The sequence below is a fragment of the Bos grunniens genome, chromosome 5 (genome assembly GCF_055505025.1).
Source record: "Bos grunniens cultivar Pamir isolate PY7600 chromosome 5, Bosgru_T2T1.0, whole genome shotgun sequence".
NCBI lineage: Eukaryota > Metazoa > Chordata > Mammalia > Artiodactyla > Bovidae > Bos > Bos grunniens.
In genome coordinates, this window is record NC_141169.1 from 116,984,103 (window position 1) to 117,010,542 (window position 26,440).

Here is a 26,440-nt window from a genome sequence, read left to right on the forward strand (position 1 = left end):
CCACTCTTCTGATTCTGCATGACTGTATGCAAACTTTCTTTGCACTTTCAAGTGTGGACTAAAATATATAGCCACATCCTGAAAGCAGAGTTATTTTATTTTGTGGCAATGTTTTGGACTCCCAGCCCAGGAGACAGCATCTCAGTAGCTCTGAGACAACTGCTCCAAAGAAGCAGGAGGGAAAGTCAGGCTATACACAAGTTTGCAACAAAAGGAGCAGGCAGTCTGAACATCAAAGACCAGGTATCACTGAATTTACTCCTTTCATATGCACCTCAGCTATCTGGAACCAATCCTGTTTCCTCATTCACTTTGTTTCTTACATTTCTTGTTTATTAATAACGCAGGAGATATTTTCATTTCACACATTTCGTGTCCAACTCTCTGTAATTCCCCTGGAATTCTACAGGCCAGAATACTGGAGTGGGTAGCCTTTCCCTTCTCCAGGGGATGTTCCCAACACAGGGATAAAAGCCTGGTCTCCCGCATTGCAGGCAGATTCTTTACCAGCTGAGTCACCAGGAAAGGACAAGAATAGTGGAGTGGGTAGCCTATCCCTTCTCTAGGGGATCTTCCCGGCCCGCGAATCCAACTGTGGTCTCCCTCATTGCAGGCAGATTCTTTAGCAGCTGAGCTGCCAAGGAAGCCGGTATTTCACACAAGTAAATCATAAACCCTGCCTGGAGGGAAAAAAAAAAAAAAAAGGTTAAGAACCATTGTTCTAAGAACGTTCCTTTTCTGAAGCAATTTTTGCTAATTAGTAATGGATCTAATTCCCATAGCGACCTATTAACTGTAAGGCAAGGAGCGTTTAAATTGCTTTGTACAGCTTTATTCATTCTCTCATAGCTCTGTTTTGGAGAAGGTAATGGCAACCCACTCCAGTATTCTTGCCAGGAGAATCCCAGGGACGGAGGAGCCTGGTGCGCTGTCGTCTATGGGGTCTATTGGTAAAGAATCCGCCTGCAATGCAGGGGACCCATTTCGATTCCTGGGTCGGGAAGATCCGCTGGAGAAGGGATAGACTACCCACTCCAGTATTCTTGGGCTTCCCTTGTGGCTCAGCTGGTAAAGAATCCGCCAGCAATGCAGGAGACCTGGGTTCGATCCCTGGCTTGGGAAGATCCCTGGAGAAGGGTAAGGCTACCCATTCCAGTATTCTGGCCTGGATAATTCCATGGACTCTATCGTCCATGGGGTCGCAAAGAGTTGGACACGACTGAGCGACTTTCACTTCAGTACTGTTCATGATATCTTGAGATACTATGCTGTAGTACTCAAGCAAAAGCACACGAATACACATCCTGCCCCTGGACATTCGTACCCGTCCCACAGTTCAAAAAAAGAGGTTGGAGACTTCATTTCATCTTCGTTGATACCGACTAGTGATGCAAAATGGCAAGTGACTTCGCCTCTATGGCACCCACCGCGGAAAGGAAATACAAGCTGGCCACGGAACAGAGGACGAGTCCGCTTCTCCCGTCAACGCCCGCGACCTTCCCACCTGGGCTCCCGAGTCCCAGACCTTCCAAGCATCCGCGGCCGGCGCGTCACAGGCACGTGGCCGGCCCACGGGGCAGCTCTAGTCCACGGCTGAGGCACCGAGCTCCTGACGTGACGCTACCCGAGTTCATTCAAGCCTCCGGGGCTCACGATCGCTCCCTTCTCCGAGCTCCAGCACCCCACCCGGACACCACGAGCGCCCGCCGCGCTCCCCTACAGACTCTGCTGTCCCACGAGCCTCTGGAACTCCGGCCGCGCCCACAACCAGCAGCCACCCCGCGCGACCGCCTCCAACGCGTACAGCGTTCCACACGCGGCCGACGCGCACAAGCCCCGCCCCCCGGTGCCGACTTCCTGCCGGAGCCGGAGCGTGAGACGTGCGCTTGCGCGCGCGCATGCGGAAAACGGGGAATGCGCCTTCGGCAACGGTTTTTTCCCCAAAGCAGTTGGGCGCATGCGCTGCGAGAGGCCCGGCCGCCGCCGTGGGTAGTGCTGCCAACCGAGGCTCCGGCGCGCTTGCGCAGTAGCTGGAAGTGGGCGTTTCTTTCCTCCCTTTTTTTTTTCGAATTGGTCGCGAGGGCTCGATTCCAGTTACAAAATGGCGGCCTGAGGTGTGTGGGGCCCTGTTCTCTCAGCCGTCTCCTGCTGAACGGACTGCTTACCTCCCCTCACTGCTCAACGCAGAGAAACGAGACACACCCCCGCCCGGAAGGACATGCTGTTTGAGACTCAGGGGTTGCCGATCACCGAATCCTTCGAGGCTCTCAGCACACCAGAAACGATCGCGCGCCGCTTCAGACCCGAGTGCCGCGGCCGCGACCTCGCACCTGCTCGCTGCGCACCCCGGCTTCGCCGTGCCCACAACCCAGCGAGGGCCACCTTAGCCACCGGAGAGGTGAGGGGCGGGCTGACCGGGCGGCACGGAAGGGGCGGGCGCCGGGTCTAAGAGGAGGAAGCCGGGCTCCGGGTGCCGGACCCGGGCCTGAAACGCGGAGCCCGAGGAGGGTGGAGCGCGGTGCGGGGCGCCGGCTGGGGACGCGGCGCTTGAGGGAGCGGAGGAGGGTGGGGCGCGGTGTCAGCCGCCACGCAGCCCGGCGGGTGTTTGTGAGGCCGGGCGCGGGGCCGGCCTGTCGCGGCTGCGGTGTCCGACCTGGGGAAGGCTGGGCCCGGGCGCGGGGCGCCTGCGGCCCCGGCGGAGGCGGGAGCCGGAGAGGGAAGGGGCCGTCCTGGCTCGGTGTCCTTCCTCGCGCTTCTTCCTGGCACTCGTCTCTCTCCGCTCCTTCCGCTACCCTCCTCCTGTACTGCGGCCACAGGCCCCTGATGACCTGACTCCCCTCGGTTAAGAAGCACTGTTCGAGGATTCCGTTTTCCTCGAGCGTCTCCGTCTCCGGGGCCGCCCCGAGTTCCATTTTCCCTCCGGGGGCCACGCTGTCAAGTCTGTTCCAGTCTGTTTCCGTCTTAGAGGAGACCGACGTGGACTGAAGTCACCCCGGGGCGGGGGCAGCCCGCGGTGGAGAGAGCACAGAATTCCCTGTATCGGGCACGAATAAAGTTTCCCCAATTACCGAAAGTTTGCGATTTTCCTATCCCAAGGTATGCTTCATACCCAGTAATCATTTCATGATTTGGTGCCTTCTAAACCAGAAGCCCACATTTTTTTTTTTTTTTTTTTTTACGTTCTTAGATCTTCACACTTAAAGACTCTAGGTGCCAGGCTTTGTTCTAAGTACTTTACCGGCACTTTTTCCCTTTTTCAAAGCATGTTATTGTCTGAAGTACCATGCTTTGAAATAAAATATGGATTTGGTAACGTATTGTTTAGAGCCCGATTCATAATTCAAGTTAATTTTGTTTTTCCACACCACAACCTTTAAATTAGGGAGGGAAAGTATTTTAGAGGCTTTGTTTCTGACAGAGCTTTTCTCTTTGATAAGATATATTGAGTCCTTCCTCTGTTGCAGCCACTCTTCTAAGCTTTTTGTATATAAATGTCACAGCACCTCCCTGTTGTGAAGTAAAGAAATTGAGGCACAAAAATGAAACTTCAAAGTCTTCAACAACAACACGGCAAAACTGGATGCTAACATTTTGTAGTATTTTTCTCAATTTTGCAGTGTCCCAGATCTCTGATTCTAGACCACCTATCATGTGGAGGGGGGCGGGTTTTGAGGTACCAGAGTGAGTGAAACAAAGGTACCTGCCCTCTGGTTATTCTTTGATTTGATAAAAATGGGGATTGGATAAATATGGAATCGGAAGTGAACTGGCTGTATTAACTTAGGTTGTTTGACTCTGCCAGTTGTCTTCAGTTGTGGCTGTGGGTTAGGTGTTACAATTTTAACACTTAATAAAATTTTTGCACTTTCAGCTCCACTCCTTTTTGCCTGGTAATAACTAGTTAGGTTATTAAGTTACTAGCAAAAAAACGACTGTTTAAGTTTCTCCCCTCTTCTGCCCTCTGGTGGAGGTGTTAGTTACTGAATGGGAAAATGGCCCAGAAGAAGCCACACAGAGACCTGGCCTCTGAACAGTTAGAGTTTACTAAGAATTTATGGGGAAGGGTACCTTGTTTGTTTTCTGGATGACAAGATTAATAGCAAAACTTGACCGAGTGTTTGGGATGGAGGCATTAAAAAAGATTTGCAAGTAATGACAAAATTATGTTAATTCTCACTTATGTTTTAGAATCTGGGACTTCAAAGCCATTAATTCTGTAATCAGAAGCACTTGGTAAAAGAAAAATTCAGAGATTATTAGGAGATTATTAAAAGCTGAAAATTGCTATGTTTGGAGGACTTTGGAATGCTGGCATTTGAATTTTATTTTACAGATCTTCTGTGCCTAGTGAGTGATGTGTAAGTTTGTATCTTAATGACCATGAGCTTCTAGAAACTTCTCTGGTGGGTTGTAGTCTTGAGGGCAAATAAGAGTGGGGAAGGACTAGGAAGGAGGCTAGGCTGGTTTTCAGGAACCCTTGCTAGTGTTCCAGGCTAACCAGTAAATCTCTGGGCAAGGTAAGGAGTTTTTGGGCCCATTTAATTGATGTTAGGAAAGAGCCAAGCACAGCACTTACAGTGGAGCTCGCCATTGATTGTTTCAGGTTTTAATAGCAACAGATATACATCTTAGGATCAGAAAATAAACTGGAAATTTTAAGGTGTGAATACATGGAATTGGACACAACTTAGCAACTAAACAACAACATGCCTTGAATAGAAGTTGAGCTGATGGCTTCTTTTTCTTTTGGGGGGATTTTTTTGTTTTAAATTTATTTTTTAATTGGATGCAAATTGCTTTACAATGTTATGTTGGTTTCTGCTGCTGATGGCTTGTTTTTGAAGAATTAAGAATTCTAAGAATGTTAACACAGTCATGTTAATCATATTTTGAACTATCTTCTTCAGCATATGTTGAGATTATGTCACAATAAACCCATGGTAAGTTGAAAGTACTGTAAGTCGAAAATGCATTTAGTACATCAAACCTACTGAAGATCATAGCCCAGCCTACCTTACAAGTGCTCAGACGTCAGCCTACTGTTGGGCAGAGTCAACTGACACAAAGACTGATTTATAGTAATGTTGAGCATCTCATATAATTTTTTGAATACTATCCTGAAAATGAAAACCAGAATAGTGATATGGGTACAGAATGGTTGTAAGTGTATCCTTGGTTGTGGTGGCTTGGCTAGCTGGCTGGGAGCTGTGGCTTGTTGCCACTGCCCAGGATCACAGGAAAATATCATACCTCATATTGCTGGCCTGAGAAAAAGTCAAAATCTACAGGAAGGTTTCTACTTAATGAGTGTTGCTTTCCCACCATCGTAAACTTGAAAACTTGCAAGATGAACCCTTGAAGTCAGGGACCATCTGTACTCTTGTAGTGAAAATAATAGCTCGTTCACATTCTTAACTAAGATCAAACTTTACTAAATATCCTTAAGAGAATTTTAAATATTAAAAATGTCTTGCCTATAGCCAGACTATGTATAAATGTAATTTGCATGGAGTTAAGTTAATTGAGCATTTGTTGATTATTATGCAGTTCTATAGATTTCTGATTTTTAAAAAATCAGTGTTTCATTAGCTTTTTTTTTTTCAAATGGAGGTGTTTTATTGTTTTTCACTGTGCCTTAGAAGACCTCGCTGCCTTCTGTAATTTTTGTTGGATTTGTGACACGGGAGCCTAACAGTGTTATACCGTTCTCGTTAAAGAAGTGCCCATTGGTATCAGGGATGTTTTTATCTCATTTAATGCTAAAGTAAATTTTAAAAATTCGTTGTAAGAGTTAAATCATGTTTTAGAAAAGCAAACTTATTACTGGCTGCCTTGGTGGCTCATTGGTAAAGAACCCGCTTGCCAGTGCAGGAGACATGGGTTTAATCCCTAGATTGGGGAGATCCACCAGAGAAGGAAATGGCAACCCTCTCCTGTATTCTTGCCTGGGAAATCCCATGGACAGAGGAGCCTGGCGGGCTATTGTCCAAGAGGTTGCAAAGAGTTGGACACAACTGAGCGACTTAACAACAACAAAAGCTTACTGCTTCTAATCTTTTTACTTTTAGGTTCAAAAAAATGGCCAAAAGAATCGCCGAGAAGGAGTTGACAGATAGGAATTGGGATCAAGAAGATGAAGCAGAAGAGGTAAAAAGTGCTTTCCCTAAGAATGATTTCCTGCTACTTCCAAGTTTAAATTCGTTTTGTGATTCCTCATGAAGACTCTGGTAAAAATAAAAGGGCTTTTTAAGAGCATCCTGATATTGAAGCTGAAACTCCAATACTTTGGCCACCTGATGTGAAGAGCTGACTCATTGGAAAAGAGCCCAGTGCTGGGAAAGGTTGGGGGCAGGAGGAGAAGGGGATGACAGAGGATGAGATGGTTGGATGGCATCACTGACTCAGTGAACATGGGTTTGGGTGGACTCCAAGAGTTGGTGATGAACAGGGAGGCCTGGCGTGCTGCGGTTCATGGGGTCGCAAAGAGTCAGACACGCCTTAGCGACTGAATGGAACTGAACTGGAAATAATATGGTTTCTTATGATCTGTGCTTAGTATAAAAATTGATGGGTGTGCTTTTCGATTAGCAACTATTCCTTCAATACTCTACTCCTTTGTAGAATCACCTTCCTCCTGAATTTCATATAGCATTTCGTTGAGCACGCTCAGCCCATGGTTTTAGTCCAGATTGAAGGCTGAGTAAATGATCTAGTTATAAAGTAAATTTGAAAAGTGTTTTACCACCAGTGTCTTAGTTTGCCATACTCACAGTTTTAGATTTTAGAAGATTGCAGTTGCCTCCCTTACTGTACTGCGTCTGGGAGTCCTGTTTTATTTCATATTGAAGATCTGAGACACTCTCCACCCCCAGCTGGGTTAACAGGAATAGAATTTAGATGGCCTAGTTTCTTTCCTAACAAAAATGGTCTTCCCTGAGGAAACCTTTTAATTTTTCTCTTAAAAAGAATAAAACACAGCTGTATTTCTGAAATGCCTCATCAGCAGTTTGATACTCCAAGGCCAGTTCACTGAGCAAGCCTGAACCAAGTTAGCCTTTCAAGTTAAAAGAAGTGTGTTAAGTTAAAAAATATACATAAATATTTTAAATAGTTTGCAAAAGCGTTTCCAAGATAATTCTTAGACTGCTGTTTTCTTTCTTTCTTAATCTATTTTCTAGTACTAATATTTTTCCTTTACAAATATGTGTACCAATATTTTTAGGGAAACCAAAATCAAGTATGGGCTTATGAAGAAGTGTTTTTAACAATTCTGACTGACTTGGTACTTTTTAAACACGTCTTTGGTAACTAAGTTTTTTCCATGTTTTAGGCTACAGTCACGTTCCAGGCCTACCACATAATGATTTGTTTTGACATTAAAATATTTCAGAAATGAAAGAACTTCCATTTGGATAGATTCTAATGAAACATGTGTGGAAGGACATTATATTTGAATCAGGTGTAGTCAGATGATCCCTTCTGTGGGTTCAGAGATTCCAAAGTTTATCTGAAATAAGTATAGAAGAGAACTTTTTACAGCAAGTATTTTATGCCATTTCTCTAAGGTAGAAGAAGGGGTGAAGTAAAGCCAAAGATTTTCAGCAAATTTCCAACAGGTCACTTAGAGTCCCAGGTCCCTCAGAGGTCTTCTGGATCATGGGCAAATGCGCAGAGCTGTTCTGTAAAATAATGTGTATTATGAACTTAATTTTTGAAAACTATAGTAGTAAGATGCTAGCTTTGACATCTGGGTAATGTCCTTGAATATATTTGAAGAATTGATTATGAACAGTTTTGTGCCAAGGTTTGGATGATCTTAGTTTTCTTAGAAAGTTGATGTATGCACCCCTCTCTCTGAATTGTGATTCAAAGTCTGGATTTGTAGTTTCTGAAACATTTCTGATTCACCTGACTAGCAATGAAATTCATAAGACAGATAAGAGACATAAACTTTAGTTTAATGTACTTTCCATAATTTGTGTTACCAGTATTAACGGTACTTAAAACCCAGAGATATATCAGTTTGTCTTGGTCTAGCTTTTTAAAAGTTCAGCATTTTACCTTCTTTTTGCCCTTTTTTTATTGCTGTTTTATTTGTACACTCCTGCAGGTGGGAACATTTTCGGTGGCCAGTGAGGAAGTCTTGAAGAACAGAGCCATAAAGAAAGCAAAGCGTAGAAATGTTGGATTCGAAGTGAGTGTTTCCTTACAGCTTCTGGTTCTAAACACTAATTTTATTTCTGAGTTGTAGAGTACTTCCACTTCTGGGAGCAATCAGATCAATAAATGCTTTTTTGAAAAAAAAGTATCTTTTATGTAATCTATCAAGAATGCCTTTTAAAAATATATAATGGTTTATCATTGGAGAAGGAAATGGCAACCCACTCCAGTATTCTTGCCTGGAGAATTCCATGGACAGGGGAGCCTGATGGGCTACAGTCCACGGGGTCACAAAGAGTCAGTGAGAAAGAACACACAGCACCATCCTCATCTTTATCTGTTCATCCATCAGTGGACGTTTAGGCTGCTTCCGTGTGTTGACCCTTGTAGATGGTGCTGCGGTGAATTTTGGGGTGCATGTATCTTTGAATTACAGTTTTGTCTGGATAAATGCCCAGCAGTGGGATCACTAAATTGTATGGTAGTTCTAGTTTTGTTTTTTTAAGGAGCATTCACACTTTTCTCCTTTAGTAGCTGTGCCCATTTACATTCCTGCCAGCAGTGTTTTTCTGTTGAAGGAACGTTTTTCTCCACGTCTTCTCCAGCATTTATTAATTGTAGACTTTTTGATGGTAGCCATTCTGACCTGTGTGAAGTGATACCTCATTGTAGTTTTGATTTGCGTTTCTGTGATAATTAGTGTTGTTGAACATTTTTTTTACATGCCTGTTGATCATCTGTATATCTTCTTTGGGGCAGTGTCTATTTAGACATTTTGTCCATTTTTTGATTGAGTTGTTAATAAAGGCTTTTTAAAATGCCTAGTTCACTTGTGCATACGCTTGGTAAAGGCCATGGGAGATATTAGATCAGATCAGATCAGTCGTTCAGTCGTGTCCGACTCTTTGCGACCCCACGAATCGCAGCACTCCAGGCCTCCCTGTCCATCACCAACTCCCGGAGTTCACTCAGACTCATGTCCATCGAGTCAGTGATGCCGTCCAGCCATCTCATCCTCTGTCGTCCCCTTCTCCTGCCCCCAATCCCTCCCAGCATCAGAGTCTTTTCCAGTGAGTCAACTCTTTGCATGAGGTGGCCAAAGTACTGGAGTTTCAGCTTTAGCATCATTCCTTCCAAAGAAATCTCAGGGCTGATCTCCTTCAGAATGGACTGGTTGGATCTCCTTGCAGTCCAAGGGACTCTCAAGAGTCTTCTCCAACACCACGGTTCAAAAGCATCAATTCTTAAGCACTCAGCTTTCTTCACAGTCCAACTCTCACATCCATACGTGACCACAGGAAAAACCATAGCCTTGACTATACGAACCTTTGTTGGCAAAGTAACGTCTCTGCTTTTGAATATGCTATTTAGGTTGGTCATAACTTTCCTTCCAAGGAGTAAGCGTCTTTTAATTTCATGGCTGCAGTCACCATCTGCAGTGATTTTGGAGCCCAGAAAAATAAAGTCTGACACTGTTTCCACTGTTTCCCCATCTATTTCCCATGAAGTGATGGGACCAGATGCCATGATCTTTGTTTTCTGAATGTTGAGCTTTAAGCCAACTTTTTCACTCTCCACTTTCACTTTCATCAAGAGGCTTTTGAGTTCCTCTTCACTTTCTGCCATAAGGGTGGTGTCATCTGCATATCTGAGCTTATTGATATTTTTCCCAGCAATCTTGATTCCAGCTTGTGTTTCTTCCAGTCCAGCGTTTCTCATGATGTACTCTGCATATAAGTTAAATAAGCAGGGTGACAATATACAGCCTTGACATACTCCTTTTCCTATTTGGAACCAGTCTGTTGTTCCATGTCCAGTTATAACTGTTGCTTCCTGACCTGCATACAAATTTCTCAAGAGGCAGATCAGGTGGTCTGGTATTCCCATCTCTTTCAGAATTTTCCACAGTTGATTGTGATCCACACAGTCAAAGGCTTTGGCATAGTCAATAAAGCCGAAATAGATGTTTTTCTGGAACTCTCTTGCTTTTTCCATGATCCAGTGGATGTTGGCAATTTGATCTTTGGTTCCTCTGCCTTTTCTAAAACCAGCTTGAACATCAGAAAGTTCATGGTTCACATATTGCTGAAGCCTGGCTTAGAGAATTTTGAGCATTACTTTACTCATGTGTGTGAGATGAGTGCAATTGTGCGGTAGTTTGAGCATTCTTTGGCATTGCCTTTCTTTGGGATTGGAATGAAAACTGACCTTTTCCAGTCCTGTGGCCACTGCTGAGTTTTCCAAATTTGCTGGCATATTGAGTGCAGCACTTTCACAGCATCATCTTTCAGGATTTGGAATAGCTCAACTGGAATTCCATCGCCTCCACTAGCTTTGTTCGTAGTGATGCTTTCTAAGGCCCACTTGACTTCACATTCCAGGATGTCTGGCTCTAGGTGAGTGATCACACCATTGTGATTATCTGGGTCATGAAGCTCTTTTTTGTAGAGTTCTTCTGTGTATTCTTGCCACCTCTTCTTAATATCTTCTGCTTCTGTTAGGTCCATACCATTTCTGTTCTTTATCGAGCCCATCTTTGCATGAAATGTTCCCTTGGTATCTCTAGTTGTCTTGAAGAGATCCCTAGTCTTTCCCATTCTGTTGTTTTCCTCTATTTCTTTGCATTGATCGCTGAAGAAGGCTTTCTTATCTCTCCTTGCTATTCTTTGGAACTCTGCATTCAGATGTTTATATCTTTCCTTTTCTCCTTTGCTTTTCGCTTCTCTTCTTTTCACAGCTATTTGTAAGGCCTCCCCAGACAGCCATTTTGCTTTTTTGCATGTCTTTTCCATGGGGATGGTCTTGATCCCTGTCTCCTGTACAATGTCACGAACCTCATTCCATAGTTCATCAGGCACTTTATCTATCAGATCTAGGCCCTTAAATCTATTTCTCACTTCCACTGTATAATCATAAGGGATTTGATTTAGGTCATACCTGAATGGTCTAGTGGTTTTCCCTACTTTCTTCAATTTAAGTCTGAATTTGGCAATAAGGAGTTCATGATCTGAGCCACAGTCAGCTCCTGGTCTTGTTTTTGCTGACTGTATAGAGCTTCTCCATCTTTGGCTGCAAAGAATATAATCAATCTGATTTTGGTGTTGACCATCTGGTGATGTCCATGTATAGAGTCTTCTCTTGTGTTGTTGGAAGAGGGTGTTTGTTATGACCAGTGCATTTTCTTGGCAAAACTCTATTTGTCTTTGCCCTGCTTCATTCCGTATTCCAAGGCCAAATTTGCCTGTTACTCCAGGTGTTTCTTGACTTCCTACTTTTGCATTCCAGTCCCCTATAATGAAAAGGACATCTGTTTTGGGTGTTAGTTCTAAAAGGTCTTGTAGGTCTTCATAGAACCGTTCAACTTCAGCTTTTTCAGCGTTACTGGTTGGGACATAGACTTGGATTACCGTGATATTGAATCATTCTAGGAATCAGCGAACTGAAATGGGCTGGAATGGGTGAATTTAACTCAGATGACCATTATATCTACTACTGCAGGCAGGAATCCCTCAGAAGAAATGGAGTAGCCATCATGGTCAACAAGAGAGTCCAAAATGCAGTACTTGGATGCAATCTTAAAAACGACAGAATGATCTCTGTTCATTTCCAAAGCAAACCATTCAATATCACAGTAATGGGAGATACAAAAGATAATAAATGACATCTGTATGTTAAAGGGAGCTTATCCAGTTGGGGGAATAAGAGATAGATGTAGACAAATTCAAGTTGTGTTATAGCATGAAGTGGAAAAATGAATATAGTAATTGGAAAGCAAGGGAAGTGGGTGTTGGGAATCAGACAGGAAAATGTAAGCTATTCTCAGTCTTATCTGCCTCCCAGGACTGAGGTGTGGGTGGGGTAACACCTTTGAGAATAACAGAAGCGCTTCCCATTCTGGTGTCCTTCTAGTGTGTGCTGTTGTTGGGTTGCTCAGTGGCGTCCGACTCTGTGACCCCATGGACTGCAGCACACCAGGCTTCCCTCTCCTTCCGCATCTTTCACAGCTTGCTCAAACTCATGTCCATTAAGTCGATGATGCCATCCAATCATCTCGTGTCATCCCCTTCTCCTCCTGCCTTCAGTCTTTCCCAGCATCAGGGTCTTCGCATCAGGTGGACAGAGTATTGGAGCTTCAACTTCAGCATCAGTCTTTCTAATGAATATTCAGGATTGATTTCCTTTACAGTTGACTGGTTTTATCTCTTTGCAGTTCAAGGGACTGTCAAGAGTCTTCTCTAACACCACAGTTCAGAAGCATCAATTCTTTGGCTTTCAGCTTTCTTTATGGTCCAACTCTCACATCTGTACATGATTACTGGAAAAACCATACCTTTGACTAGATGGACCTTTGTTGGCAAAGTAATGTCTCTGCTTTTTAATATGCTGTCTAGGTTTGCTATAGCTGTTTCCCAGCAAAATGTTTCATTCTTGTGTTCAAAAAGATAAAATATGAGTTATAATTCATGAACTGAAATCATGTCTCCATATTCAGCAATCACTCCATGTTTAACAGCTCTTCATCCCTCAAATACATCCCAGACCCGTGAGTGCTGTCTTGGTGATCTGGACGTCTCTTGTCAGTCAAGAGAGGCTTGTTTGAACAGCCTGGGTGGCATCCTTGGAATAAACCTGCTCAGCTGCATTTCTGTGGTGGCTTTGTTCAATTTTTCTTTCTTCTGAGTTATTTTCTGGCCTAATGTCATTCTTAAGACTGGTGACTGGTTGGATGTAGGTCTTGAGCCAAGTAGTATTTGATAGCTCTTTCATGGAAAAGATATAGGGGGGAAGGGACTTCATGAGGAAGTTACTGATTTTGTTTTAGGAAAGTATTTCAGGGCCTGTGGTACCTCCACATGGAGTTCTCTAGGAGACTGCTAGGTATACTGGTTGGTCACTCAACAGGAATTGGGAGATGCAGCTCTGGTAAGTTTCCCTTGGGGGCTGCTGGGAAGAGGCCTGAGAGCGGGAACTTGTGGCGAGGACAAGCTGCCTGGGAAGATAGGCTCGGGGAGGGGCGGGCCGGCTGTTGCTGCGAGTGACAGTGAAGAGGTAGAGACAGTGCAGACCGCAGTGCCGAGAGCAGCTTTCAGGTGTCATGAAGCGGGCCAGGCACCCCCAAAGCACCAGCGTTCTGTACGTTGAACACAGTTTGAAAGCTCCAGAAGTTCGTAGGAAATTGTAAGTAGTGGGTAAAATGCTTCTAGTGAACCTAACTTGATGTTTCTATAACTTCTTTAGGCACTTGGTCTTTGAATAGTGTATGAAAAGTCTTTCATTTGGAGTTTAGTTGTGTTGAGAATGTGTTGTATTTATAGTTCTGTAGCTGGTGGTAAGTCCATAAATTTATTTGAATTAGTCTTTTTAACCTTTTATATCATACATAGATCTTAAAAAATGATTTCACTCTAGATTCCATCTGTCCTTCCTGTTACATGAAGGCAGTTTCAGCTGGCAAAGCTACCATTATGAGTAAAATCTGTGTTCTGTCTCTGCTTGTGCTGGCAGTTTCCTTAAATGCTGGTTGCACAAGGGTTGTGGGTACTATTTAGCCAAGAGAATACTGCCTTTTGCTTGCTTGCTTGGAAACAAAAAGAGTTACCTAATGTGTGCTCTTTCTTTATTTTTCAGTCTGATGGTGGAGGGGCCTTTAAAGGTTTTAAAGGTTTGGTTGCATCTTCTGGAGGAGGAGGGTTTTCTGGATTTGGTAATGGTGCTGGAGGGAAGCCTCTGGAAGGACTGTCAAACGGAAACAGCGTAACGAGTGCCCCTCCCTTCTCCAGCACGAGGGCAGCAACTGAGACCAAGGCCACCTTCGGTGAGTAGGCTCTTGTTCCCCCGTCTTAACCTGTGTAAGGATAATCTATAAAAACTGATTTTGCAAAGGTTTTTTTTTTTTTTCTTTTCTCTGGGTTCTGCAGCTGTAGGAGCAAGAACACGGTAATGATGAAAGGGACAAAAATTAGGGAGCTTCTGGCTAATTACAGAGTAAGTAGAGTACAGGCCAAAATAGTCTGGGTTCTGTTCTGTTCTGCCAGTTACCAGCTCTGTGTGACCTTGGTAAAGTTCCTTAACCTTTGAGCTTCCAAATCTTCTTCAACTATGAAATGAATATGACCTCAGAATTGACCTAAGGATCAAAAGAGAAACAGAAGCTCTTAGTGGCCCCTAGGTGAAGGCCTCCCATCCCTCCACCTCATTGATTATAATGTACCAAGGATTTCCTCTGTGCCACACACCTACATTCCCAGGCTTGGTTTATTTTGCTCAGGATATGTTGATTGCCTCATCCTGTTTTGAGGAAATTACTCAAGAATCTTGGAATTAGCGACAGAGAATGGGCTTGTGGGTTAAAATCTTTGATTCTTGGAAGTGATCCTGATTCATTGGATCATACTTAGCAAATTATTCTAAGAGTGTATACTGTTTCATTTAAATTAGGCAGAGTGTTTAGTGTATTAAAATAAGCACTTCCTGTTAAGATTTTAACTACATTAATAGATGTTCCTGCAACCTTGGGGGTTAAGTTTTGTACTATTTTGACAGTTTTAGGTGAAGTGGGCATCCTTTTGAAGGAAAAGATTATTTTAAAATGACAGGTTTAATGCAAGCATGTGAAAAATACATATATATATATTTATACACATTCATACATATATGTAAAATGTTTGATTTGATTTTTGTAATTACTCTTGCCTGGAAAATCCCATGGACGGAGGAGCCTGGTGGGCTGCAGTCCATGGGGTCGCTAAGGGTTGGGGTCGCTAAGGGTCGGACACGACTGAGCGTCTTCACTTTCACTTTTCACTTTCATGCATTGGAGAAGGCAGTGGCAACCCACTCCAGTGTTCCTGCCTGGAAAATCCCAGGGACGAGGGAGCCTGGCGGGCTGCCGTCTATGGGGTCACACAGAGTCAAGACACGACTGAAGTGACTTAGCAGTTTTTGAATACTATATATACGCATCTTGAACTGTAACAAAAATGGGATACGATAAAAGAAAATGTGAAGGCAGAGCGGTATGAAAATGTGAATGGCTTAATTAAATCAGCTTCTGAATAAATTCTTAAACATGTAATTTCCTATAGGATCTACTGCTATAAATGGCCCTACCTCCTTGGTCGATAAAAAGATTTCAACTCCTAAAACTAACGGTGACAGTCAGCAGCCTTCCTCCTCTGGTGCTGCTTGCCACGGGAACGCCTATCACAAACAGCTGGCAGCTTTAAACTGCTCCGTCCGGGACTGGATCGTGAAGCACGTGAACACAAACCCGCTCTGCGACCTCACACCTATCTTTAAAGACTATGAGAAATACTTAGCAAGCATCGAACAGCAACACGGGAACAGTGGCAGCAGTAATTCTGAAAGTGAAGCCAACAAAATATCAGTTGAAGCACAGCCTCCTTCTCTATTTGGTTCAACAAAATTACAACCAGAGTCACCATTTTTGTTTCATGTCAACAAAACGGAGGATACGTCTGAAAAGAAGGTGGAAGCTGTGTCTGAAAAGAGCAAGGACCCATCACTAGGAGCCACAAGTGCCTCGTTTAACTTTGGCAAGAAAATTGAGAGTTCTGTTATGGGCTCCTTAAATTCGGGCCCCTTGACTGGATTTTCATTTTCTTCTGGAAACTCCAGTTTATTTGGCAAAGATACTACCCAGAGTAAACCAGTTTCTTCACCATTTTCCACTAAAACATTGGAGAGCCAAGCAGAAAGTGGCAGCAACGAATGCAAAGGTAAACACAGCTCAGCGCTCGAGGCCTGTTTAGGTTCATGGGAGGCCTGTGCTTAGTGGGAAAAGCATTGTCTTGTGAGTGAGATGGGTCTGGATTCACGTCCAGACTCCATCAGCGCCTAGACATGTGTGTGATCCTGGGCAGAGCTGGTTAACTTCTCTGATTCCTTATTCATAAAATAGAGTAAGACCTATTTTATAGGATTATTTTAAAGATTACGAATATAAAAATAATATAGAAACATCTGGCATGGGAACTTTGAAAACCCATCAAACACATGCCTTTCCATTAAGAAAAAAAAACTAAACATTTTTTGAAAATTTATTTTATTGAAAACTCATCGTAGATGTTCACTGAAATGTTTTAAGAGATTTGCTTATAAATTCACATAGCTTATGACTGCAGTCGTCATCTACAGTGATTTTGGAGCCCAAGAAAATAAAATCTGTCACTCTTTCCACTGTTTCCCCATCTATTTCCCATGAAGTGATGGGACCGGATGCCATGATGTTCGTTTTCTGAATGTTGAGCTTTAAGCCAACTTTTTCACTCTCCTCTTTCACTTTCATCAAGAGGTTCTTTAGTTCTTCTTCACTTTCTGCCATAAGGATGGTGTCATCTGCATATCTGAGGTTATCGATATTTCTCCCGGCAATCCTGATTCCAGCTTGTGTTTCCTCCAGCCCAGCATTTCTCATGATGTACTCTGCATAGAAGTTAGATAAGCAGGGTGACAATATACAGCCTTGACATACTCCTTTCCCAGTTTGGGACCAGTCTTTTCTTCCGTGTCCAGTTCTAACTCTGGCTTCTTGACCTGCATGCAGATTTCTCAGGAGGTAAGGTCAAGTGGTCTAGTATTCCCATCTCTTTAAGAATGTTTCACAGTTTGTTGTGATCCACATGGTCAAAGGATTTGGCATAGTCAATGGAGCAGAAGTTGATGTTTTTCTGGAACTCTCTTGCTTTTTCAGTGATCCAACTGATTTTGGCAATTTGATCTCTGGTTCCTTTGCCTTTTCTAAATCCAGCTTGAACATCTCCAAATACGGGTTGTGTCATTATCCCTCTTCACCCCGTGGTGGTCATAAAACAAGTAGTGTATGTATAGAGACTTAAAAGCAGTTAAAAGTGCATTCCTCGGGTATTAGCATATTGATCTTTGAGAAAGAAAACTGCAGCTGCCAGTGGGCCATAAATACTATGTTTTTCTTCCTGGAGGGAATCTTCCTTCTGTTACTTTGCCCTGCCTTCAGCTATCCTCAGGCAAGAGCCCTCCAGGGCAAAGCAGAGAATAAAGAGCTTCCCTTTGTCTGTCTTAAATAAGACAACAGAGAGTGTGTCCCAGTCACAGGGACTTTGCTGTTTGTAGAAGGGATGCTGAATTGGAATAGTCTCCCCTCTCAGCAGGGCACCCCTATAAAGCACTTATTCCTCACCCTGTGGTTATCATGTGCATGGAAGGACTTGGAGAACTTGTTAGAATAACAAAATGCCCTAACTCCGGAGCACCTGCTTAAAATTTAAATCTTGTGATCTGAATTGTTGGAGCAGCAGAATTCTTTTTCTTAGTTACTCATCACTGAGTTTTATGCAGTTGCTTTCTCTTTAAGGGGATCATAATTTGTGTCCACCAGGGACTTACTCTCCCCTATGATTGGGGCACTGGGGTCAAGGATAGTGCTTTGGGCTCAGACCGAGAGAACGCCCACCGTACCAGCATGTCCAGAGGTGTGGCAATGCAGACACAGCTTCAGTTACTTACACTTGGCTTGGGACTCATTTCTCTGACAAACATGCCCTGTAAAATGCTTGTTTTCTCCATCTTTGGCCATTGTGCTCCTTGGTTCTTCTTTGGCATGATGCAGAAATGATGACAGGAATATTTGGGGGTGAAATTTCTTGTGCTAGAAGCCTGTCTGAGGTTTTTCTTCTTGTGGGCATCCTGAGTGTAAGTCAGTGTTGGCTTTTTCTGTGTAACTTTGCCTGCACTCTGCATACAAGCACGGACACTTTTGTTCTAAGACTTTCTACAAAAATCCAGCAAGTACCTCCTCACCTTGACTCCCCCACACACAGTTAGATGGTGCTTTCAGTTTCTGTATCCGCTTACATGTAATTTTTAGGTTCAGGTGAGGGGTGGGGGGCAAACTTCTTTTATCATATTTTCAGGCTCTTGATCAGAATCGTATTGGTGGTGTTTTTACAAAAGGTGGAGATGAAGAAGAGAATGACGAGCCACCGAAAGTAGTAGTTACTGAAGTAAAAGAAGACGATGCTTTTTACTCCAAAAAGTAAGTAGTAGTCACGGCAACCCACTTGATGAATTTATTTTCAGAGACGTGGAAACAGGCTTCTGGCTGGAGCGCATGGGCAACATCATCCCTGCAGAGTTTACCAGGTACCCCTCCTGGGGTCAGGCTGTGCCTGCTCCCAGAATTGGGACAAGGAAGAATTCTGGGCCTGTTTATTTAAAAATAATATGATCTTTAAATTTCCTGCTGGGCGAAGCCTGCTCTTTCATGTTAGTTTAGCTCTTTCTGCTTTTCAGGTGCTTTAGAAACTCCTTTCTTGTCCTCATCTCTTACCTCATTGTTCTCTCCCTTTTTCTCCTTCCTTTCTTCCCCTCCTTTCCCTGCAAAGATAGTCACCTAAGTCAGTGATTCTAGGTTTGGCTTTCCTTTACTCTGTCTTCCCCCAGCGGTGCAAGCTGGTTTGGCGTTTGGGGGGATTTTGTTTAATGAGAGTTGCTGCTTTCAGAAAAAGGCTGAAGGGAAATTTTTAGTTATCTCTCAGTGAAATGAAATTAGTGCTTTTTAACAAAGATTTTACTGAAAAACATTTGTGCCCTTAAAGCTTCCCTTGGATATGTTTTTCTAATACAAAAATTTCAGACGTCGTAAGTCAGCAGTTTTCATAGTATAAATCACCAAATCCTGTTCGATTTCAAATGTTTATTTTTGAGAACTTTAAAAAAGAGACCAATTCCTTTTGCCTGTTTTAAAATGTAATTACACAGATGGTGTAAGGGAATGACCCTGACTTAGGGCATTTTTTGCTTGTTTTGAATGAGGTTTCTTTGGGTTTTGTTTTGCCACTCCTCAAGGCTTGTGGGATCTTAATTTCCTGACCAGGGATTGCACTCTGGCCCCAGCAGTGAAAGTGCGAGTCCTAACCACTGGACCAGAGACTCTAACCCAAGATTTTTTTCTAATCATAGTGAATCAAAGGAACAGGCAGTGGTTCTGACTTGTTTAATAATGACCAACGGAGATGAAAGAGTCCTGAAGAAAATTCAAAAATAAGAAATAGGAAAAAGGTGAGGTTGAGGGGCAGAGCGTTTGTCCTGTATGTTCCTGTTCTTTAAGCACCAGGGGCAGCTCTTGAGCTCAGGACCAGTACATCCGGGAACTGTAAGGTGCTTGGTGGGGATTTTTGACTGACCTGAGAAAGGATGGTTTCAGAAACCACTGTGAAGAATTGTGTCAGGCCTGCTGTGTAATGGTTAGAAAAAGGAGGGACTGTAGCCTGTCTCAGCGGATTCTCTTACCTGCCTTGTGTGCAGACCTGATTTGCGTCAACAAAAGACTCTTCTAAGCTCCCTCTGCCGTATTTACTAACTGGCTTCCACGTAAGCATGAGCAGGGGCTGTTGGAGAATCGTGTGGCTTTCGTGACGTGTCACTGAGTGATCGTATCATTGTTTTTCTCCTTAGGTGTAAACTATTTTACAAGAAAGAAAATGAATTTAAGGAGAAGGGTGTGGGCACTCTGCATTTAAAACCTACAGCGAATCAGAAGACGCAGCTGTTAGTGCGGGCAGACACCAATTTAGGTGAGTGAGTACCTTTTTCTTCAGGTGGCACAAAATAATCATAATTACATGGTACATAGAAGCTCTGTACTTTGCTGATTTTAGTCTTCAAGGTTTTCAAGGATGTTGATGTGGTTTTTGGAATAGAAGAGATTGTTCAGGACAAATTCATCCTATACTGACTCATTACTTACCGATTTATTTGAATGATGGGGTAATAGTGCAGAAGAAAAACTCAATGTATTAAAAAGCTGCTGCCAGCAAGTGACAACGTGTTTTCATTTTCCTTTGTGCGAGAAATACGACTAAGAAACTGTAGGTAAATTGGACGGTTTAGTTAACTCTCAAGGAGAATTAACCTTGTAAAGGATCCTTTTTATGTAGCAAAGAATCATTAACTCGTTGTTGTCCACCCTCCAGCTTTACCATTAACAGTCCTCTGAAAGGAGGGGGTAGTGCCTGGGTCGGGGGTCTGAGGGGAGGGAAGTGGTCGGGGTGTCCCTGAAACAGACTCCCGTGAAGCTCTTTCTTTCACGTGGGCTCGGCTGACCCGTGGTGCAGTCACAGCGTGCTCACTCTTGCCCGTGAGCGTGCTGGCCCCTGTGACGGCCGTTTCCCAGCTGACCGCTCTTGGGGGAGAAGGCCTCCTCGGTGGGGCCTAGGCCACGTCCTGCCAGAGGCCCCACGGTCCTCTCTCGGGGACCCCATCCTGTCAGGGGGTCTGTCGGGGAACCAGGCCCTTTTTGTGACGTTCCTGTGGCTCCGTGTTGCATAATTGTTTAATGTTTAGCCTATTCAAGGTGTAGTTTCATGGGAAATATTTTGATGCATTTCCCTTTGTTCGATGCAGGCAACATACTGCTCAACATCCTGATTGTGCCCAGCATGCCCTGCACCCGCATGGGGAAGAACAATGTGCTCATCGTCTGCGTCCCCAACCCGCCCGTCGATGAGAAGAACGCCGCCACCCCCGTGACCATGTTGATTCGGGTGAAAACCAGCGAGGACGCGGACGAGCTGCACAAAATTCTGCTGGAGAAGAAGGATGCCTGAGCATGCCCGCTGCAGAGTTGTTGCCAAGCTGCTGCTTCCCCTGGCGCCCCTGAGCTTAGTCAGTTTTCTTCTCTTCTTACTTTGACGTTCTAGGACTTAGAGATAACTTAAAACTTTTGTGGGGAAGATTAATATTAAAAGGCCAATAAAACCTTCGATGTTAAGTGTTAAGAAACTGCATTCTCCCTTCTTAAGAACTGTCTAATGTGTAAAATACATTTGAAAGAAAAATTTTGGAAGATTTTTAACATTCATTTATTAAACTAACCACAAGTGATTTCTTAATGGACTGAAATCAGGGTATCGAGTAGATTTCCCAAAGGCTTTTCTGATCCAGGGCTTGGGGTCTGCTGCCAGCATCTGCACGGCTTCACGGCGTGCATCCTCTGGTGGGCGTGGCTGGCTGGTGTGGGGTGGACCTGCCGCCGCGCTGTGGCCGAGGGGCTCCCCGTGCTTTGTCACGTCGCTTTACAGCTGGGATGTTTGCCTTCAGCAAAGGAGTCCTCAGCTGCTTTCGTGTGGACGCTGGCCTTTAACCCCACAGGCTGCTTTACTAGGATTCCAGAGCTGCTTTTTCGTTTTAAGAGGAAATGAGTAGCTTGTTCTTTGGTTTTGTAGGTTCCTTCATGAGGTGCTCTTACTTCTCTATCCCCCTAGAGACAAAAGGGATGGGGGGCTTGCCAGGAAAGAGGTTTAAAAGCACAAATTTGGTAGTTTGTAGACCACAGACAGTGGTCACAACCCTTAGAGACTAAAGGGTTAAACCGTACAACAAAAGGGAAAGAATATGCTCTTAGTTAATTGTACCGTGATGAACTCTGGATCTAAACCCTAAACTTAAGTCATAGGAGCTTTTATTACACATGAGCCATGTGAACTCAGCAGGAAACACGCAATAAGGTGATGGAAGAGGAAGTTGTGTGTGTAAACGTTGCCTTTAACTTTTAGACGCCAGTGTATTCTGCATTTGATACTGAAATTTCCATTTACTTTTTAACGGTAAGACGTTCCGTATGTCCATGTGGAATGGAGCCGTGGCTGCACCCGAGGTAGCCACGTCACTTCTCCATAGCTTTTGGGTAACTAGCACTAGCGTTCTTTGAAGACTCTGGTCACGCAAACTAGATATCAGGTTTAATGTTCTAAATGTCCACTCATTCCTCACGAGTCATTTAATGCTGGTACCAGATAGGCTCAGGGTCTGTGCCTGAGGGCTCACACTTGTATATTCTGCTCTTCAGAACATAATGTCTTCTGACTTTAAAAAAAATAGTCAAAATTACTGTAGATAGTACAGTTGCTTTTATTAAAAAAAATACAATTTTTAGATGTAAAGGGAGCAGGGAAACCATTTTATGATACGTTGCTCTTTAATACTTGAGATAAAGTAGTTGGGCCAACAATGATCATGAAATTCTTATACTACTGCATTCTCGCCTCTGATTCCGTGGGAGACTTTGGCCCCATGTGTGACTTTGGGTAGATAACGTGCACTACTAGGGAATGGGATCGAATTTGGCTGTATCATGAGGCCTGGGGAGGAAGTGGCAATTGTTTCTTTTACTTTTTAGAAATGAGAAGTTCATGAGTGTTCGTTGTAGATGAGTTTTAGTTAACAAGTGGCTGATTACTTAATACTGGCCCTTCCCTGTTCACACTAGGTTTATCCGGCTGTTACAGGGACGAGGAAATTAGGGAACAAACCTCATCAGCATGTCCTAGCTTAGCCGCACATGCTCCTTGTCCCACCAGAAGGTCAGGCTCGCAGACTTCTGTATCTCTAGGAACTCTGGTGCATTATTTGTTTGCCTTTGCATGTGATGTGGAATGTTCACCAAAAATGGCATGAAAGTCCTGATTGGATTCACTCTTCCCCACCACCATCCTAAAAAGTTTGTCTTTTTAAATTACTGGGTGTGTGTGGCTTTCTTTTTTTCTAACATTCCCAACAAATTCTTGCTAAGACTGTACTGTTAGAGTGGAAATTACAGGGGGGACAGTGGTATGTATACCATAAATCAAAATGTGGTATTGTCTTAAAATCACTCTTGTCCTTTAGGAACTCGCCGGTCTCCACTTTAATTATGTCTGAGTGTAAAAGAGCCTAATAAGTGTATGTGGATTTCTCTGTAAAATCTTAAGTCCATGTGTGTTACTGGGGGAGGGGCGCCTTGGCCCCTGGAGGGCTGGGGGCTGGCCTTTTTGTCCCCACTGTTTAACAGCTCAATTCTACCCCTTGGGTTTAGATTTATTTTTTAACAAGTTATTAGAAATTAGGCTTTAAAATGTTGAATGTGGATGAAGTTTTTATCTTTGGTTTGAGAATCTACAAAGAGAGTGTCGTAAATGTGTCCTAAAGGGTGTATATATCTTTAAATCAGATTGTGTTGTATCTTGACAAATACCGAATATCCCAGTGGCCTTTTTTTTAACTGCTGTGTGTTCATCTCTTCCTTTTGAGCATTCCCATTAAGCAAAAAATAGAGTATGATGCTGTTTTCATTATTAGAATTACAGGCTGAAAATGTGTGTCCAGTTTTTAAACTTTAGATTGTGTTTTTCATGAAAGAACAGGTTTATGGACTGGTTTTCTTTTAAAAGGATTATTGTTTTACAGTTTGAATTCTAAATCATATTTTTGATATGCTGCATGCCAAAAAATATCTACCTGTTCTGGGGTAGAGGGAAAAAAACTAATATTCTACCTTAGAGTTTAGAGAAGGCTTTTTTGGTTTAAAGGTCAGCGAATTACCTGTTTCTGAGCATTTGTCAGTTATTCTGTTTCAGAACAGTTCAGAACAATCCAAATGCAAGTGCAGTGCATTTTTACAAACTGAGCGACTCACTCCCAAACCCCTGGTAGTCATCCTTATTCTGGAAGTGAAGTCTCTGAGTACAAACTGCTTTGTCCTGTAGCACCAGTAGGCGACAGGGAGGGACCTGTCACAACTTCCTTCCCGTGTGGCGCTCTGAGCACAGGCCTGTGTGTGTGTGTGTGTGTGTGGCTGGTGTGGCAGACCCAGTTGTAGCAGAGACGGGAAACTTGGTAGCATATATCAAATGGATCAATTGTTTGCTTTCTATTTTACATAGGAAACTGTTTTCTAAAGCTAAAATACTTGAATTGTCAGACAATGTAATCTCGGTGTGTATTAGTTTTTGAATGATCCCGTTGAGCAAGTGTATCAATCCATGAAATGTGAATAAATGGAAAGTAAACAGAATCAGTGTCTGACACTTTATGTTCCTCTGCTGCACCTGGTGTTGGTGCAAGTCAAGCCCGCCGGAGGGGGAGGAGCCGTGTGCAAGTGTGCCCGGAAGCCCTGGCAGCAGGAGGGTCGGCTGGGAGGTGAGAGACCCAGACCCCCAGTAACGGGATCCCTAGGTGCCTTGGGCCCTTGTGCCGGATGAGACCCACTCCAGGCCATTCAGGACTTTCTGGTGGGTCCTTGTTTTACAGGGAATAACGGACTGGTTATAACTGGGAATAACGGTTATAGACTGGGAATAGCGGACCTTTCATTGGCTATTGTGAGAAGCATTGTGCCAGCAGCTTTTCATATGTTCTCTTGTTTAATGCTTGCAGCAAACCTTCCAGACATGGGCTCCTGGGTGCACTTTCCAAAGAAACGGGTTTGGGCAGGCGAGGTTTCTTCCAGCAAGTAAGTAGAGTTGGGACTCTGTGTCCAGGAGGACATTGTGAAACTTAAGGATCAAAATGATCGAGGATAAAAATGTATTTTGCGTCTGTGTAACCTTGTTTTCAGTGATTTAGGAAATCACTGCTAAGGCATTAACACAGTAAACTGTAATTTAGAGTAAGGTTCATATTTTTAAAACGTTCCTGAGTTACTCACTTAGCTTATTTATAAGAGGTGTCTGGTAAAGAAAACTATTACAGAGACTAAGTTATCCATCAAAATATTTTTCCTGAGCTGGCACCGTCTCGTGGAGACTACTGAAGACGCCGAGTGTGCAGGTGCTGCCTAGAGGGAGAGCGCTGCAGCCGCGCGGGCCCTGCTTGAGGCGCTCAGCCGGACGGCTGGGCTGGAGCAGTGGTTCTGCAGGCTGGTCCCAAGAGCAGCGAGCAACACCCAGGGCCCGACAGAATCACACTCGGGGCCCACCCTGCGCCTGCCGAAGCAGAGGCAGACGTCGCTCACGTACTATAGAATTCTCCTTTTTAACGTGTACAGCCCAGCTGTTTCTAGTCTGTGCACTGAGCTGCACACCCATGACCACTGTTAGCAGTAATTCCAGAATATTTTATCACCAGCCATCTGGATTTTAACCGCTGTTTTGGACTCACGTCAAATTTGAGGACCAGTGGGCTACATCTGTTTTCCCTTATGACTCTTGTTTCAAGATAACCTATAAAATGCCCCTTTGGCACAATGATCATCATAATTTCCTGGAACTACACCAGCCTTTGTACACGTCTCAGTCCTGCTTCACCACGCCTGGGAAGGTAGGTGGCGGTCCTTCACAGTTCAGAAAACCCCAAGATGGAGCTTGTTGGCGGAACAGCCACACGGGGCTCCCTGCAGTGTGTCTTGAAGGTATGTGTGTGCCCATTAAAGGACCAAGCTTCACTGATTTCTGAAACTGTCTAAAATCTCTTTAACAAAGTGGTTTATTGAAAATATAATCAACATATAAAATTGGTAACTAAGAGAACCTACTGTTTAGCATAGGGAACCCTACAATGATGGGTGGTGACCTAAATGGGAAAGAAAATCTATAGAGTGGAAATGTGTACATGTGTTAACTGATTCTCTTTACAGCAATAACATTGTAATATAACATTGTAAAGCAAGTATACTCCAATAAAAATTAATTTTAAAAATATATAATCACTAGTTTACTAAAAACCATGATGTTTCAAATGGAGCGGTCTCATTGTTTTATTAAAGTCAGGTTCCTTAACCCACAAACAGGAAAAAAGTGTCTTGTTAAGCCTTTTGGCTTACGTGGAGGCCAAGTCAGGAGAGAACTGAATAAAGCTGTAAGCAAAGGAAAAGACATCTTTTGTCTGATCATGCCCAAAACAAAACAAATATTTTCCTTCCTCATACAAGTCTTCCAACTGTGCTGTCCTTTTAACAATCGAGCGCAGAGTACAGGGCGTTTACACACTCAACAGGTGTATATACAATGGGCCGTGGTACTGCATGGATTATTACACGTTTACCCCTCCTCCCGGTAGAAAGTTCCCCAAGGTTTTCCCTTCCAGTCAACTTTTTTTTTCTAAGCTAGGGCATGACAGTGGTTCCTCAAGTGCATCTCTGTCAGAGTGAGAGAATGGACACAGGCAGCCTTTGAGAGCAGGCCGTTGGTAGGGGCGCAGCTACGGCAGGTAGCTTCCGGGGTAGAGACTTTCAAGAAAGTCAGCAAGAAAGGGGGTTGACTGGGTGAAAAGGAAGTCCTCTCTGACCTACTGAGCTGCCTCCTCTCTAAGCACTGTCTGTACATCTTCCTAGGTACAGGCTGCCCTTGCTGACGCCAGTTCTGAGGCTCCTGGCTTGTGTTTCTAATGCAGTGACTTTCTACGAGATGTCATTTGAAGTGATGACCCTATTTCCTGATTGTATGTGTTCCTCCCAACTCCCCCCCCAACACCCCACCTTTCGTTGTAACTTTCTGTGGTGTCTTAGGCCTTTTGCCCATCACCTCAT

The 26,440-nt window shown here is 43.7% G+C and overlaps 1 protein-coding gene and 1 long non-coding RNA gene across 3 annotated transcripts; one reads left to right on the plus strand and one right to left on the minus strand.

The window, feature by feature from the left end:
• Positions 1-324: 324 nt before the first annotated feature.
• On the minus strand, positions 325-1,831 carry LOC147373240 (uncharacterized). The gene is made up of 2 exons (XR_015164633.1): positions 1,428-1,831; positions 325-680 (listed from the first exon to the last, which is right to left on the minus strand). It is a non-coding gene; the product is annotated as an uncharacterized LOC147373240 (long non-coding RNA).
• Positions 1,832-2,092: 261 nt separating this feature from the next.
• NUP50 (nucleoporin 50) lies at positions 2,093-20,940 on the plus strand. 2 transcript variants are annotated; one of them, XM_086403240.1, is made up of 8 exons: positions 2,093-2,398; positions 6,069-6,147; positions 8,111-8,194; positions 13,789-13,975; positions 15,246-15,899; positions 18,112-18,193; positions 19,615-19,733; positions 20,563-20,940. In XM_086403240.1, exons 2-8 carry the CDS (start codon positions 6,079-6,081, stop codon positions 20,763-20,765), a joined length of 1,398 nt encoding a protein of 465 aa, XP_086259366.1. In that variant the 5' UTR covers positions 2,093-2,398; positions 6,069-6,078; the 3' UTR covers positions 20,766-20,940. The 2 variants fall into 2 exon arrangements, with proteins under 2 accessions (XP_086259366.1, XP_086259367.1); XM_086403241.1 differs by lacking the exon at positions 2,093-2,398 and adding an exon at positions 2,633-3,096.
• Positions 20,941-26,440: the final 5,500 nt, after the last annotated feature.